The sequence below is a fragment of the Sciurus vulgaris genome (assembly GCF_902686455.1).
Source record: "Sciurus vulgaris genome assembly, chromosome: 2".
NCBI lineage: Eukaryota > Metazoa > Chordata > Mammalia > Rodentia > Sciuridae > Sciurus > Sciurus vulgaris.
The window spans coordinates 191787924-191802253 of record NC_136462.1 but is presented as its reverse complement, the minus strand read 5'-3'; the positions used below and the strand labels follow the sequence as shown (position 1 = coordinate 191802253).

The 14330-nt window shown below is 58.4% G+C and overlaps 1 protein-coding gene across 7 annotated transcripts in view; it reads left to right on the top strand.

Moving 5' to 3' along the window:
• The window catches only part of SULF2 (sulfatase 2), an 87358-nt gene that overhangs the window by 38822 nt on the left and 34206 nt on the right, over positions 1-14330 (top strand). For all 7 annotated transcript variants that reach the window (XM_079127927.1, XM_079127928.1, XM_079127931.1 and 4 more), the window contains exon 4: positions 12903-13054. In XM_079127927.1, coding sequence (XP_078984053.1) covers positions 12903-13054 — 152 coding nt within the window. The remainder of the gene's footprint in view (positions 1-12902; positions 13055-14330) is intronic.

Below are 14330 nucleotides of genomic sequence, written 5' to 3'. Positions count from 1 at the left end.
GCCCTGCAAGCTTGGCCTGAGAGCCCCCCATCCAGACCTCGGCTTCCTTCCGTGCACCCCAGTGTTGCCACGACCATTAAGGGTCATGTGACCAGTGGGAGAGTGTCGCTGGGAGGAAGAGGAAGAGGAAGTGGGCCTGAGGACCTGGCCTGTCACACCGGGTCTGGGAGGCTGGGCGAGGTTTCTGTCCCAACCCAGCCAATGCCCTCTTGTCCAGTGTGGCGCTCCTGGGACTGCAGAAACCAAGTGCAGCTGCTGAGGCTTAAAGCCAAAGACACTCGTTCTCCGACCATTTTGGAAGCCAGAGGGCAGCGTTGCGTGTCCCCCGGCCAGGCTGGCCCTGGAGAGAATCCGATCCAGCTCCTCCAGCTTCTGGTGGCCCAGGTGTCCTTGGCTGGTGGCTGCTTCACTGCAGTCCCTGCCGCCTCTGCACGTGGCCCTCCCCATCTCTTCCTCTCCACATGGCCACCTCCGTGTGTGTCCAAATTTCCATTTTGTCACAGGGACGCCGGCCCCTGCAATAGCGCCCACCCTAATCCTGCATGGTTACAAAGGCCGTGGTTCAAGTAAGGTCACTTTGCAGGTCCCTGGACCGAGGACTTGCCCATGTATCCAGTGGGGTGCAGGGTGCAGCTCAGGCCAGCACAGCTGGTTCTGTCCTCCCACCTTGACCTCCGTTGGGGCCTCAAAGCCTTGGTGTTGAGCTGGAGCTGACCCTGTGGGCCAGCAGCTACTCAGGCTGGGCTAAGGCCCGGTCGCGGTCCTTAGTGTGGCCACCCAGCTGGCCAGCTCCATGCACACTGGTCCCTTTCCACCCTTGGCCTCCTCAGGACTCTGGCTTCACTGGGCCTCAGAATGACCGGCGGCCACGGTGAAGGGAACGACAGCTGTGGCGTGTGGACACACCAACTTTCCTGACAAGCCTCCAGAGGGCCTGTGACCTTCCACAGTGGCTCCCAGAGATTCTGGAAGGGATTGGACTAGAGTCCCATGGCCCAGTCCAACTGCTGCTGGCCACAGGGAGCTACTTAACTTGAATTAAAATGAAACCAAATTAAAATTTCAGTTTCCCAAGCACACAAGGCACGTTTCGAGTGTTCAGTAGACGTGGGGACCGTGGGCGGAGGTGCAGACGGAATGCTGTCGTTGCAGGAAGGTCTGGAGAGCCCGAGAGCCTAATTCAAGCAGAATCTCATTTGACCGGATGTGCCCACCGTGCCTTTGGGATTACAACGATGTCAACGATGATAAAAATGCTTCTGGGGCCCTCACTGCACCCCCAGCTATTGCCAAGCATGACTCGTGCAACTGCGCGGGCGACCTGGCCCCCTTCACATCCCACCCCTCCCCGTGCCTTGATCTACCCTCCCAAACCTTCCCAGCCACCCTGCGACTCGGGCAGGGGTCGCTCACCAGGACGCCACCCCGCCACCCACAGCAGGCCCTCTCTGATCCCCCACGGTGGTTGCCAGGACAGCAGGAAACGGCCTCTCCCTGTCTGTCCGCCCACCCCACCCGGGAAGGCTGCGCTCTGCCTGGTCTGCGCTGCTCTGATGCCAACAGGGCGGAGGCATGGAGCAAATGTGGGTGATTAACTCTGCTTTTTAAAAACTAATAGCTAAAAGCACAAGGCAGGCTGTGGCAGGCACACCCGGGGCTGGATTAAGCCATGGGTCACACAGCGCCCTAACCCGCTGGTTCTCAAGGCAGCGCAGCGCCCCCTAGGGGTTGCCGTTGGCGAAGGCGTCTCTGGCAGTGATGAGGCTGGGGACCTGGGGGCCTCCTGGAGTGGGGACCGGGACTTTGATGCCTGCACTGCACAAGGAGCCCAGTTGGTCCCCAAATTGCCCTGCATTCCACATGGCTTCTGAATTTTCTACCAGTTCCTTTGTCTGGTGGGTTTTTTGTTGTTGTTGTTGTTGTTTACTGTTACCTGCGCCTTCAAACGGAGTCTACTCTGTATATAAATACTGACCGGGTTTTGCAGTTTTAATATACCCTGAATTTCCCAGGGGTGTTATATGGTAAGAAAATGGAGGGAATATTATAATTGAATGCAAAACTTTTCCAACAGTTCTTATTTCCAAAAATCCTATCCCTGATGTTAGTGACACCAGAAGAATCTGAATTGCAAATGCCACCCGCCCACCCGCCCCTCCCAGGGAACCCTGTCGGGTGCAGGCATCTGGCTGCTGCGGCCTGTCTCCTTGATGGATGTGCTCCAGAAATTTCATATTGAAGTCTTCCTTTATTATAAATTGCTTTCCTTCTGTTTTTCTTGTAGATTGTAGTTAGAGCGTTATATTGTTTGTTTGGAAATGATGCACATAGGTAGCTTTTGTTAACTACAAATTTCCTTTCAGAAAAAGAAGGGAGCCTTATCAAATGTCTGTCATAGAAATGGGACAGCAATTTGAGGGCGCCGAGAAGGCTCTTTGAGGGGTCAGGTTAGTACCGGCTTCCTCCGAGGTGATAACTGGACACCCGCTGATTGGCAGCTCCTCAGGCCTTGTTCTGGAGGACGTGTCCCCCGCCGCCTCCATCCTGTCCTTCTGGACAAAACCACACATCCGAGGGGGCAGAGATGTTGAGCTACAGGGAGGCCACCCGTGAGACCTGTGGCTGGAGCAGAGGGAGCCCCGCCTGGCTCATGGCGCTCACAGGAGGTGATGGGCCCTGACCTCATTTGCTGGAGCTAGGTGACCCTCGCAGGGAGTGGTGGATGGCTAGGGCCAGCATTCAGTTCGAGCAGCCCGCCCTCCATGCCACCTTTCCTGATCGCTGTGCTGGGCATGCTGCTGCCAGTTGGCCGGTCCCCGCAGCCCAGCCTTCCTCCATAACAGCTGCCTCTCCAGGAACAGGCAGGCAGAAAACAGAGCTAGTAAGGGACAGGTCTAGCCCTTACCCTGGTTATCTGCTTGTCCCTGCTTCTCCCTAGCCTTTAGCCATTCTTCCTCTCCACTCGGCAGCCACACAGTGCTTCAAACAACAGAATTCTAACCCAGTCCCTCTGTACTTAAAACCCTCTGCTCATCGAATAAGCTCAGCTCCTGGCCTGGCCTACTCACCTCTCTGTCCACGTCTCCTCCCTCTCTCTCTCTTCCTTTTTAACAACATCTGGCCTCTTTGCTCTTCCTGAAATATTTCAAGGTCATTCCTGCCACAGGGCCTTTGCACTTGCCTCTGTTTAAAACACTGTTCATACAGCTTATTCCTTGTCCTCCGTCACCTTCCGCAGAAGCCTTCCCTGACCCATCTGCCCCTCCTCCCTGGCCTTCCTGCATTCATTAGTGCTCACCACCCCGCTGTTCTCTGCCAAGGCACCTGTTCCATCTTCTTAGGATTTATCTTCTCAAAATTATCTGAGGTGTTTGTGAACTTCTTTCTTACTGGTTTTGTTTTCTGCTCATCCGTGAACAGTGCCCAGTAGGTACTGGGTGCTCAATAAAGATTGGAATGAGGGGAGGACTCAGGCTGGAACTAAGCAGCAAGTGGGGGCAGAATGAAATCTAGATTTCTGCCTCTTGTCCAGGATGGACAAGCACCATTTGTGCAGGCAACCTGCAGGGTCCTGGTGCGCCAGGCCTGCGCGAAGCCGGCTTTCTGCCTCCCTGTTTTCTTTCCTTGGGGCTGGTTTTATTCTCAGGAGGGGCCCCTCGGTGGTGGCAGGCCAGCCCTCGCAGGTGCCATCTCCTGGGCCCCGTCCAGTGTCTCCAGCCAAAGTCCTGGAGAGGCTGCCATTGGCCCAGGCTTGGTGCCTTCCTCCATTACCCTGCCACAGAGGTTGGATCGTGTGCGGGCCGGAGGGGAGCTGGAAACGGCCAACCAGAACGGGCGAGGCTGAGGAGGAGGAGACGCAGGCTCCCTGGCGGGTGGCGGAAGGCCTAGGACTGGAGAAGGGTGCGGGCCGAGGTCCCCCGCAGAAACCCCCGAGGAGGCGTCTCCGCAGCCCCAGCCCCGGACCCCGGGCTCCTTTGCGGTCAGGTCCCTGCCCCCTCCCCTGCTCCCCACAGGCTCAGTGCAACAGGACTCAGCGCCAGTCCCCAGCGTCAGACCCGCCACAGCATTGATTGACCACTGCGCGGCAGTTTGCATTGGGTGCCTTTTCAGAAACAGGAGAAAGAAAGGAACGCATGCTGTGACCTTGCCAGCAGCCCCAGGCGAAGGATCAAGTTCCCCGCCGCCGGCCTGAGCCGGCTCGGGGTATTCAGTGCGTTTCTCTCTAGCCCTGCCTCCTTCGTCCATTTGCCAAAAAACCGTTGCCTTCCGTCCTGGGGTGATGCTCGCCCGATGCTGACAGCCTTCTCGAGTTTGCCGAAAGCTTCTAGCGCTGCTCCTTGGGAGACCCCAGCTCCGGCAAGGCGGTTGGGATTGTTGGCTCTCTGCTGTCCAGACCAGGAGCCCCAAGAAGCCCAAGGGCAGAGGGCGAAAGCCACCCAATTCAGGGCCCTTGTGCTGGTGGCAGGAGTGGGATCACATGACGGGGACCAACTCAACTAATGTGTCCCCCATGGGACCAAATTTGGATCTTGCAAAATGGCAGCCAACAGTGAGTCTACACTTCAGCCCCAAGGATGTTCCGACTTCCAAGGGTTTTTCCATTTTGCTTTTGGTTTTGTTTTGTACTGAGGATTGAACCCAGGGTGCTTTACCACTGAGCTACACCCTCAGCCCTCTGTTATTTTGAGACAGTATCTCGCTTAATGACTGAGGCTGGCCTCAAACTTGCGATCCTCCTGCCTGAGCCTCCCAAATCACTGGCATTACAGGTGTTTGCCACCATGCCCTGCTATGGAGTGCTGTTTAAAATCTGAAAATTACTAGCTCTATTCTATTTAATATGGAATTAATGAATTTTCTTTGGAATTTGGGGGGAAATCTGAAAATTACAAAAAAAAAATCCGGACTCCAAGCTTCTCTTTCAAAGCTGATGACCACGATGGTCTTGCCAACATTGACAGTATTGCTACCTGGTAGGAGTCAGTAAGCTAGAGCCCACAGGATTCAGCTTTGTTTTTACAAATAAAATTCTACAAAAAAGCAGCCATGCCCGTTAACGTGGATCTTGTCAGTGGCTGCAGTCACCGTGGCGACAGAGTTGAATAATTACAAGAGACCTCATTCCAACAGAGTCAGCTGAAGATGGTAACACTCTGGCCCTTTCTGGAAGATTCCTGACCCCTCCTAGGTGACACTAGCTCCTGGTTCTGCGTCACGGCCACCCCATGACTGTTAGGATGTAGGCAGAACCACTGTCACCAGGTCCGCGTCCCGATGCAGACAACAGGAAGCAGGGCGCAGAGGCACGCCCACTCCCTTCACCACCAGGAGCTGCCCGCGCCTCCCCAGCAGGCAGAGGAAAGCACTCAGAATGCGAAGGAAGCCACAGCAAGCCAGCAAACGTGTCGTGCAAGCTGTGACGTGCCCAGCATTTGACACCAGCGGGGGTCACGTCGCTGACAGCCGATGGGTCCGGCTGCCTCCGTGACCTTTCAAAATGCTTAACCATGAGGTGATTTGGCGATGTCAGCAAAGTCAGGGGTTCTGCCCTGGTTCATGGTCGAAGGGATGCAGTTCGGACCGACTGAAGTGGCTCCTCTTCCCACCCAGCTTCGCAGGCCGCCTGAGCTCTGGCTCTGGACAGCAGGTTGAGACCCCCATTAGGAGATCTGATTCAGCTCCGTGGCATTCAGGACGTTATGCCGCTCAAAACCCCAGACGCCTGCCCCCACCCCTTGCCCGTGCCCTGAACCTGGTCCTCTGTCATGGGAAGGTCACCTGGACTGGCGATTGGGCTGCCCCAGGGTGCAGTGGCGGTGGCTCTTGGGGGAGCAAAAGGGGAGAGTGTGCTGGTTCCCAGATACCGAGGGAACTGCCAGATCAGGTGCCCATTTGATGAGACGCCAGCCACGCGTGGCAGGACTCAGTGGGTCGGCCCGGCAGTCGACGCCTGGTTGTTTATCGGCTATATGGAATGTTTGCTGTGGGTGGAGGTGGGGTGGATGGACGTGCAAGTCACCAGCGTCCTTAGAACAGCCCTGTCGGCAGCTCTGCCCAGGTGGCCCGGCAGGGACAGGAGCTCTCCTAGGTCAGGGGCACCCGCCCCCCGTAGGCCAGCGGTACCTGTCATTGTCGCCAGCCAAAGCACCGGCAACGTCACTGGCATGGAGCCCCACAACAGGGGGGTGGCAGGTCCAGGATGCAGCACTCAGTCAGGCTGCAGGCACACAGTCAGGCTGCAGGCACACCCCGGCCACTGTGTCACCTCCGCTCTGGTTGGGGAAGGGCGGGGTGCTGGGAGGTTCCTCAGAGAAGTCCCAACCTGGCCCCACTGCTCTGTGGCACTGAAAGGGCCTGAGATTCCTGCCCACTTCCCTGACCCCCCTCCGGCCTTCAGCTTGCCCGGCATCCACCGGACACCTCCCGTGCCCTGGGCATCAGGCTCACGGCCAACTAATCTCAGCCCTGGTCACCACAAGACCGGCTCTTACAGACCACAAGTGCACCTGCGCTGAGGCCAGCGCAGCACTTCGAGCGAGGGGCACCGCGGCCAGGAGGGGAGGGCCGCCTGGAGCGCAGGCCTGTGCAGCAGGGACCGGAGGCCCGGGTCGGCGCCCTCGGGGTGGGAGCGGAGAGTGTGCGTCCCACCGAGCTCTTGGGGGAACCCACTAGGCCAGGTGCCAAGGACGAGAGGCTGGCCGAGCAGAGGAGCAGTCGGACTGTGGCTATGACTGCCACACCCGCGGGGTCAGCGGAGGATCCAGATGCTGAAGAAAGCCATCTGCAGCCAACACGCACGGCCCACCTTCCCTCCGTATCCCCTTGTCCCGTCTCCACGGCACCGGGCGATATAGATGGCATGGGGTGAGTGCCCCTGCGTCTGCGGGTGCCGGGCAGCTCTGCACGAGGAGCTGAGCATCCGCGGATTTGGGCACGCACGTGGGCGGGGCAGGGAGGCCATGGAGCCAGTCACCTCGGTGCCCAGGGACAGCTGTCGCAGTTCCCGCGCGCGCGCGGCAACCCACGAGGTGCAGTTATCCCCGGTGTACAGGTGGAGGCCCAGCTGTCAGGAGGTCGAGGACTTCCCGGGGACACAGCTTTCTGAAATGCCTGGGTCTCTTTACCACCAAGGGTTTGGGGTTGGTTCGTTTCCGTCAGCATCACTTCCTCTGGGACATTGCTTCACTTCCGCCCCTGAAGGGCCCGGCTGTGGGGAGCGCCTCTGGGGCGGGGGCACGGTCACACTGCCCCGACAGCTCCCGCGTGGCTCCGTCGGCCCGCGAGCTTCCGTTGGAGCCTTGACGTCCGTGCCTTCCCCCGTGACCTCTCTCGGCCAGTTCTCTCCTTTTTTATAAAACACCTAGTTAGAGGAGGCGGGAGACGACACAGCCACCCACTTCGCTGTCTGCGTGAACTGAAGAGCGTGTGCAGTGCCCCGCCGCACGGAAGGGACGTGATCGATGTGCTTCTGTCACTGACAGATTAGTGCCTGCAGAGCTGGCAGGAGTCCGTCCTGCCTGCAGCAGCAGGAAGTGGGGCGGTGGGATTCTTTGGTTTCCGGAACTCAGTGTTTCCCAGCTTCTGTGCCACGGCTGCCCGGGGCTGGATCGTTTTTGTTGCAGGGCCCTGCCATACATTTTAGGATGTTTGCCGGCCTCTCTGGCCTTCGCTCACTGGGCACCAGCCCTGTACAACGGTGACAACCAGCCTGTGTCCACTGTCAGTGTCCTCGATTGGAAAACACTGGTGCGTTTGAAGGTGGTCCTCTCACCTCTGTCTCCCGCCTCTCCTCTGCGTTTCTCCATATGGCTTCATGCTCAGGCAGACTCTCAGCGGCAAGATGGCTGCTGGCAGCTTGGACCAAGCTTCTACCAAGCCCCAAGGAATAACAGCTGCTCTTTCCCAGCAGCCCCCAAAGCACACAGGGCCGACTCCCCGACTGGCCCAGCTTGGGGCGTGGGTCCTCCCTGAGCCAGCTGTTCTGGTAGGATGTGGTGCCCTGATTGGTCACTGGAGGATGGGACACCCTCCCTGTAGGCAGGACTCAAGGTCAGCCCCATGAGCTTAACCAAAACAACAAAGTGGCCATGCCCGAGGACCACAGTCAGGACCCACAGGTGGAACGGGCCAACACTGCAGGCATCCAGTCCCGCGTGCCTCTCTGTCACAGGCCTCCGAGCTCCGCCCTGTCAGCGATGCCGGCCTGCTTCCTAGGGGCAGGGACAACCAGTGCATTGTCAGTGGCCTTGCCTGGCCCGGCACTGGTCCTCTCAATCTCCTGCCAAGTTGCTCTGCCGCCACCCCACCCCTGGGGTCCCCTCCCCTGCACCATCCCAGTCGCCGTAGCTCGGAGAATCCCTGCTCCCCAGCTCCAGCCAGGACCTGGGCTGCGCTTTTGATCTTGGTTTTAATTCCAGCTCGTTTTCTAGGCTGTGTGGCCCAGGCCCAGGCCCATGCTAATTTGGTTCCCCCACCTCAACTGGTGCCAGAGTAACCATTTTAAAAACTGCCTTGGGGAAATCTAATCAAATGAGAGCAAAATCTAATTTGGCACTAAAAGCCTCTGACTGAAGCCCTGTTTTCTAGGGCCTTGCGGAACCTGAATAATAAACTGTTTCTGGATTCTGTAAGGATTGGGAGTTGGAGAGGAGATGAAAGGGGAGCTTCCGTGGAGGGAATAGCAGGGACTCTGACATCCATGGGTGGAGGTCTCCCAAAGGCAGGGACGGAGCCTGCACACCATGCCCAAGAAATCCAGTCCCACCAGCAGAGCTCCTTAGCATTCCAAGCCACACTTCCTCCAAGTGGCCTTGGCCCGGATCTCCCGGGACAAGCAGGAGGAAGTCTGGCCGGGGCGGAAGCCCTGGAGAGCGGTGCCCGCGGAGCCCTGAGCCTTTCTCTGAGCTCTTGTTTGCCTTTCTGAGAACCCAGGGGGAGACATCCCTGCCTCTTCAGTGACTTGCGACCCTGGGCTGCTTCCACAGTGTGTCAAAAGCTGTGAGCCTGCTTTCAGGAAAATGTGTATGAAATGCAAAATCTGGCGTGCCGTGTTCAGGGCAGGTGGACCCCGTGAGGCCCCTGTCACAGTTCAGGAACTTCCCACGTTGCCTCCAGGACCCAGCGGGACCCGGCCTTCCCTGCACATCGTCACCGCTGTCCCTGTCCGTGGGCCTCAGGTTCCTGCTTGGAACACTGGTGCTTTCCCCGGTGGTCCCACGTTCCCTTTGGGTTCCTTCTCAGCCCCCGGAGAAGCCTGCCCCGACCACTCAGGCCAGCGGTCACCATCAAGGTGCCCGGCGGGCCGTGTCATGTCACGCTCCTTTATTTCCTTCATCACTTTGGCTACCACTTCATCCTTGCATCCGTCACAGCTGCTGCTGGAGCATAGGCCCCAGGAGGGAGGGCTCCTCCTGGTCTTGTCCACTGTGGCCTCCAGGGGCCAGGCCAGCAGTTGTGCATCACTCACATCAGGGACAGGTTCTAAGAAATGCATCCTCAGGCTGTTCTGTGGTCCCGGAGGGGCCGCCCAAGCCATGTGGCGCACAGTGTGTCCCCTGCTAGAACATCCTTAGGCCGACGTGACTACAGTTGTCGGTGGATGTGTGAGACACACACGCCCTGGGTTGCGGAACCCCCATCCAGCAACATCTTGTGCCGCCATTGTGACTTTTACCTCCCTGGGTTTGCCAGTCCCATTATTGACTTGACATTTTTCTCGTTTCACTCTTTTGACTTCAGTTATTTCAAAAGGAAATGTTCCCTTCACCACTGATGTCATAATTCAGAAACAGAAAGTGTCCAGCTGGGGCGGGGGGTTGGGGGCACGGGTTACTAGGTTCCAGCCCCTTCTGTTGAGTTCGTGAACCAAGAGAGAAAGGGCATGAGCGAATGGCAGATGGACAGCCAGGCTTCTGTCTGAGGACACAAGTTTCCTGACCAAACTACAGAGCTAGAGGCCGGGGCAGGCCTGACCCTCTTGTTCCCATGTTCCCACCCAAGAAGAGCCAGCCTCCCTAAGCCAGGTCCCCTGCAGACAGCTCCCTGTAGGGGCGAGTGGAAAGGCAAGGACAACACCCTGCTTGTCCCTCCAAACCCACCAGCCATCAGTGCCAGGGTCAGCAGACTTTGGCCCACAGGCCACACTTAGCCCTCGTCTGTTTTTGTATATAAAGTTTTATTGGAACATGTATTTACATCCTGTCCTGGGACTGTCTCTACAAGGACAGAGCCCCCTGAGCAGTTGCCACAGAAACCGTCTGGCCTGTGGAGGCAAAAATGTGCCCTTTACGGGAAGGGCGAGCCGAGCTGCCCGTCCTCCTGGTCAGGCAGAAGGCAGCGTTGGGGTGGGACAGCCACCCAGCCTCTCAGATCCTGCCCCCGACCAGCTCACTCTCTTCTGCCTGCGGCTCACAGTGTGGTTCTGAAGAACCCAGAGCAGACACTGGGAGGGCCGGGGCGGGGGGTGGTGCGGGGTTTAAAAGTAAGATCGGGGTTTCCGACTTCGCCGTTGATATTTTGTTCTGGATCACTCTTCGTGGTGAGGGAGTGGCCCTGTGCATTGAAGGAGAGTTAGCAGCTCCCTGGCCCCCGCACCCTAGATGCCAGCAGCTCCCCAAGTTGTCAAATCCAGAAATGTCTCCCTCCACACGTGGCCAGCTGTCTCCCAGGGACCAGGTGGGCCTGGCCTGCAGAGCCCGCTGCCTGGCAGGGCTGGAGGAAAGGGCGCCTTCCAGGGCAGAGGAAGGCAGGCCTGTGCTGCCTGACACGGGCCGGGGACACCGGCGTGTTTAATTGGGCACCTGCCCCAATGGCATGTCTTAGAATGTGGGAAGCCACTCAGACGGCACAGCCATCCCCTGCCGCCACCCCAGGTGCCAGCTCCTTCCATTTCTTCCTGCTCAGCTCCTTCTCCCTGGGGTTGGTCCCTTCCTGTCCTCCCACCCCAGCCCCCGGGGCAGGCCAGGCTCTCAGCAGCGCCCCCTTTGCCCTATTTCCCGGGGATTCGAGGATCCAGCCACTTGAGCTCCCACTTTGGGGCTGCCAACCACCTGCCAGGCCCCCAGGGAAACCCCGCAGAGGGATCCCGCTTCCTCGCAGCCTCTTTTCTCTGGGCCGCAGACTGCGCCTGCTCCTGGTGTGTTCTCCAGGGTCCTGGGTGGACCTGTCCTCTGGTCCCTCAGAGCCCAGCCGAGCCCAGCCCACTCTCCAATGCTCTGTGGACAGCCCGGCCCTGCCTCATCCCACCTCAGGGGATGGGATGCTCCCTGCTACCCAGGGCCAAGCATCCTGTTCATGATCCTCTCGTACCCCTGCACTGCCTGGACCCCTGGAGCCTTGCAGCTTCTTGAGTGCTCGGTGGTCCTTGTGGGTGTCTTGGCGTCCCAGTGTCCCCATCTGGAAAGGGATGCTGGAATAGGACTTGTGTCTCTGCCTCACATTTCTTAATAATGGCTTTAGAGGTTATAATTATTTTAAAAAGGATACATTATCACTGAGCTAAAGAGATGAGATGGAGTTGGGTGTGGTGGCGCACGCCTGTAATCTCAGCAGCTCTGGAGGCTGAGGCAGGAGGATCACAAGTTCAAAGCCAGCCTCAGCAACTTAGCAAGGCCCTAAGCAACTCAGAGAAACCCTGTCTCTAAATAAAATATAGACAAGGACTGGGGATGTGGCTCTGTGATTAAACACCCTGGGTTCCATTCCTGGTACCAAAAAATAAAAATTAAAAAAGATGAAATGGAACAGCTAAGATTCTCTGCAAGAGCTTGTTCGTGTCCCCACCCCACAGAGGGCTAGGCATCCCCAGTCCTGATGAAGCAAGGGATTTTTTTTTTAATAAGCTCTGTTGTGATGTAAAGCATACACATGGAGAAGACCAGTGTCCCGCTCCTGAGAGTTCACCAACAGAGCCGCCCATGTTCAGCAGGAGAGAGAACAAGATCATCCGCAGAGACCGCTCTTCCCTCTGCTCCTCCCGTACCCCAAGATCGCCATTGTCTCTGTGTCCTTTTGCCTGTTTCTGAGTTGCATGTCGACAGGACTGTACCTCTGTGTCTCTGGACTCTCAGGCTGTTGAGCTGTGGCCACCTCTGTGTGTGTCTGTACTTCTCCGCTGAAGACGCAGGCAGCAGTCTCCTTCACCTGTCCTGTCGATGGACATTTTGGTTTTAGATATTTGTTATGGCAAACATGCTGCTGTGCTTTGTCTGTTTGAGACTTTGGTGAAGGAGTGGGTGCGTTTCTGTTGGGTGAATACCCGAGATTGTAATCCCTGGCTCACAAGTTGCGTTCAAGTTTAGCAGACTCGACTAAAGGGTTTTCCATGGTCATGGGACCAGCTGGCGCATCTGGCAGCAGCGGGCAGGAGTTCCAGTTTAAGCATCCACAAACTTGAGTGGGGAACAAGATACTCTTAATTTTTTACTCATGTAGAACTGAAACTCAGCGTTTGAATGTAGACCACCAACCACAGTATATTGGCAGATTTATCATTTGTCATCCATCTTACCAATTCTTTAATACCCCACTGCAGTCGTTCTTACAGATATTGAGAAATCAAACGTGATCACTCTGCAGACTTGCTTTGCATAGTGTGTGTGGGGCGGGGGCGGGTCGCTGGGGCTGGAACCAGGGCCTCATGCATGCTCGGCAAGTGCTCCCGCTGAGTCACATCCCTAACCAGATGTATAATTTTTAAAGGACATGTTACTATATTGCAAATTCTTTTAATATTTTGATAACCATATTTCAAAAGAGTCCATTTTCTCAGTAACCCAATGTACCCTGTGCACGTAAGAACTCGGGGTCCTGGCCCCTGGGCCTGCTGGGGCACTCCGGGCAGCGGGGTGGGGCCCAGAGGCCCCGCTGGCCGGCGTGCTGACTGTCCCCTCTGTCCCCTGCAGCTTTCTTTGGGAAGTACCTCAATGAATACAACGGCTCCTACGTGCCGCCCGGCTGGAAGGAGTGGGTGGGACTCCTCAAAAACTCGCGCTTTTACAACTACACGCTGTGCCGGAACGGCGTGAAGGAGAAGCACGGCTTCGACTACTCCAAGGTAAGCGCCCTCCCTGGCCCGGGCGGCCACCCGACCCGGCGCCCGCGCCCAGGGCAGCCGGCCTCTGCGCCCAGGCCAAGGCGCCCGAGCCTCCTCCACGCCCTCGGCCTGGAACCTTTGGGGTTGCGCTGTGCCCAGCCAGAGGCCCTGCAGACCCCGCGGAGGGCGGCGCTGGGCTCGCCGCTGGGTCCGTGGGCGGAGCTGCCCGAGGCCCCGCCCCCAGGCCCCGCCCCTCCGCGCGGCGGCTCAGAGGCGCGGCGGGTAACAGCCCACGCGGCTCCGCACGTCCAGCCGTCCAGGCGGCTAGCCCCACTTCTTGTCCCGCTGCCACGGGGCGTTTCCGGCGAGGGGCTCTTCAAACAGCTGCCGAGGGCGGTCTGGCTGCTGGTCTCGGGCGACCGGCCTCTGACCCTCCCAAGAGCAGAGCGGCCGGGCGGCGCAGTGGGCGTTCAGGTGCTGCCCCCGTGTCAGCCGAGGTGCTTCCCTCCACGGGGTGTCCCGGGCGGAGTGCACGGGTGGGAGGGGAAGCTTCAGGTCCGCTCGCCTCTGCAGCCACCACCCGGGTCAGGTCCCAGCCTCCACGCCGAGGTGACCTCCCCGACTCCGGTCCCAGGGTCGTTCTCGCCTGTTCTGGAACCTCACAGGACGGGGACCCCACAGTGCACGCACCCCGCTCTGCTTTTCTGCACCCGCGTGATGCCGGTGAGGCTCGCCGCCTGTGGCCCGAGGCAGCGGTTGGTGCTTTCTGTCCCTGGCCTTCCGGTGAGCGGACAGCAGGGTGGCATCCGTTCAGTGACGGTGGGCACTAGGGCTGTCTCCAGTGTGAACCCATGATGAACGAGCTGCCGTGGACGCCCTTGCCCTGGACGCTCGGTGGACATCCGCACCTATTTCTTTGCATTACTGAATCCTGGGACGTGCTGCCCAGTGGGCAGCTGAGCCAGGGCACTGCCCTTCCAGTTGCCCCGAGGTCCTGGCCAGCGAGGGCCGGGTGTTAGTCGTGGTCTCACCTCCAGTTTCGGAGGAGCCTGTTAAAGAGCCCCTGGCGTGCAGCGTCCCCCTGCGTGGCAGCCAAGGTCAGGACACCGGGGCTCTCTAAATAGTCGGCCTCACGTCTGTGGTGCAGGCTCTCAGCCTGCCCAGGAGCGCGAGGCCGGGAGGGACCCGCTGTCGTGTAGTCGGCTCTGTCCCGGTGACAAAATACCCGAGAGAACCGGTAAGCACAGAGGTGGCTTTGGCTCCATGGTCGTCTGACCCTGTGGCTTTGGGCCTGTGA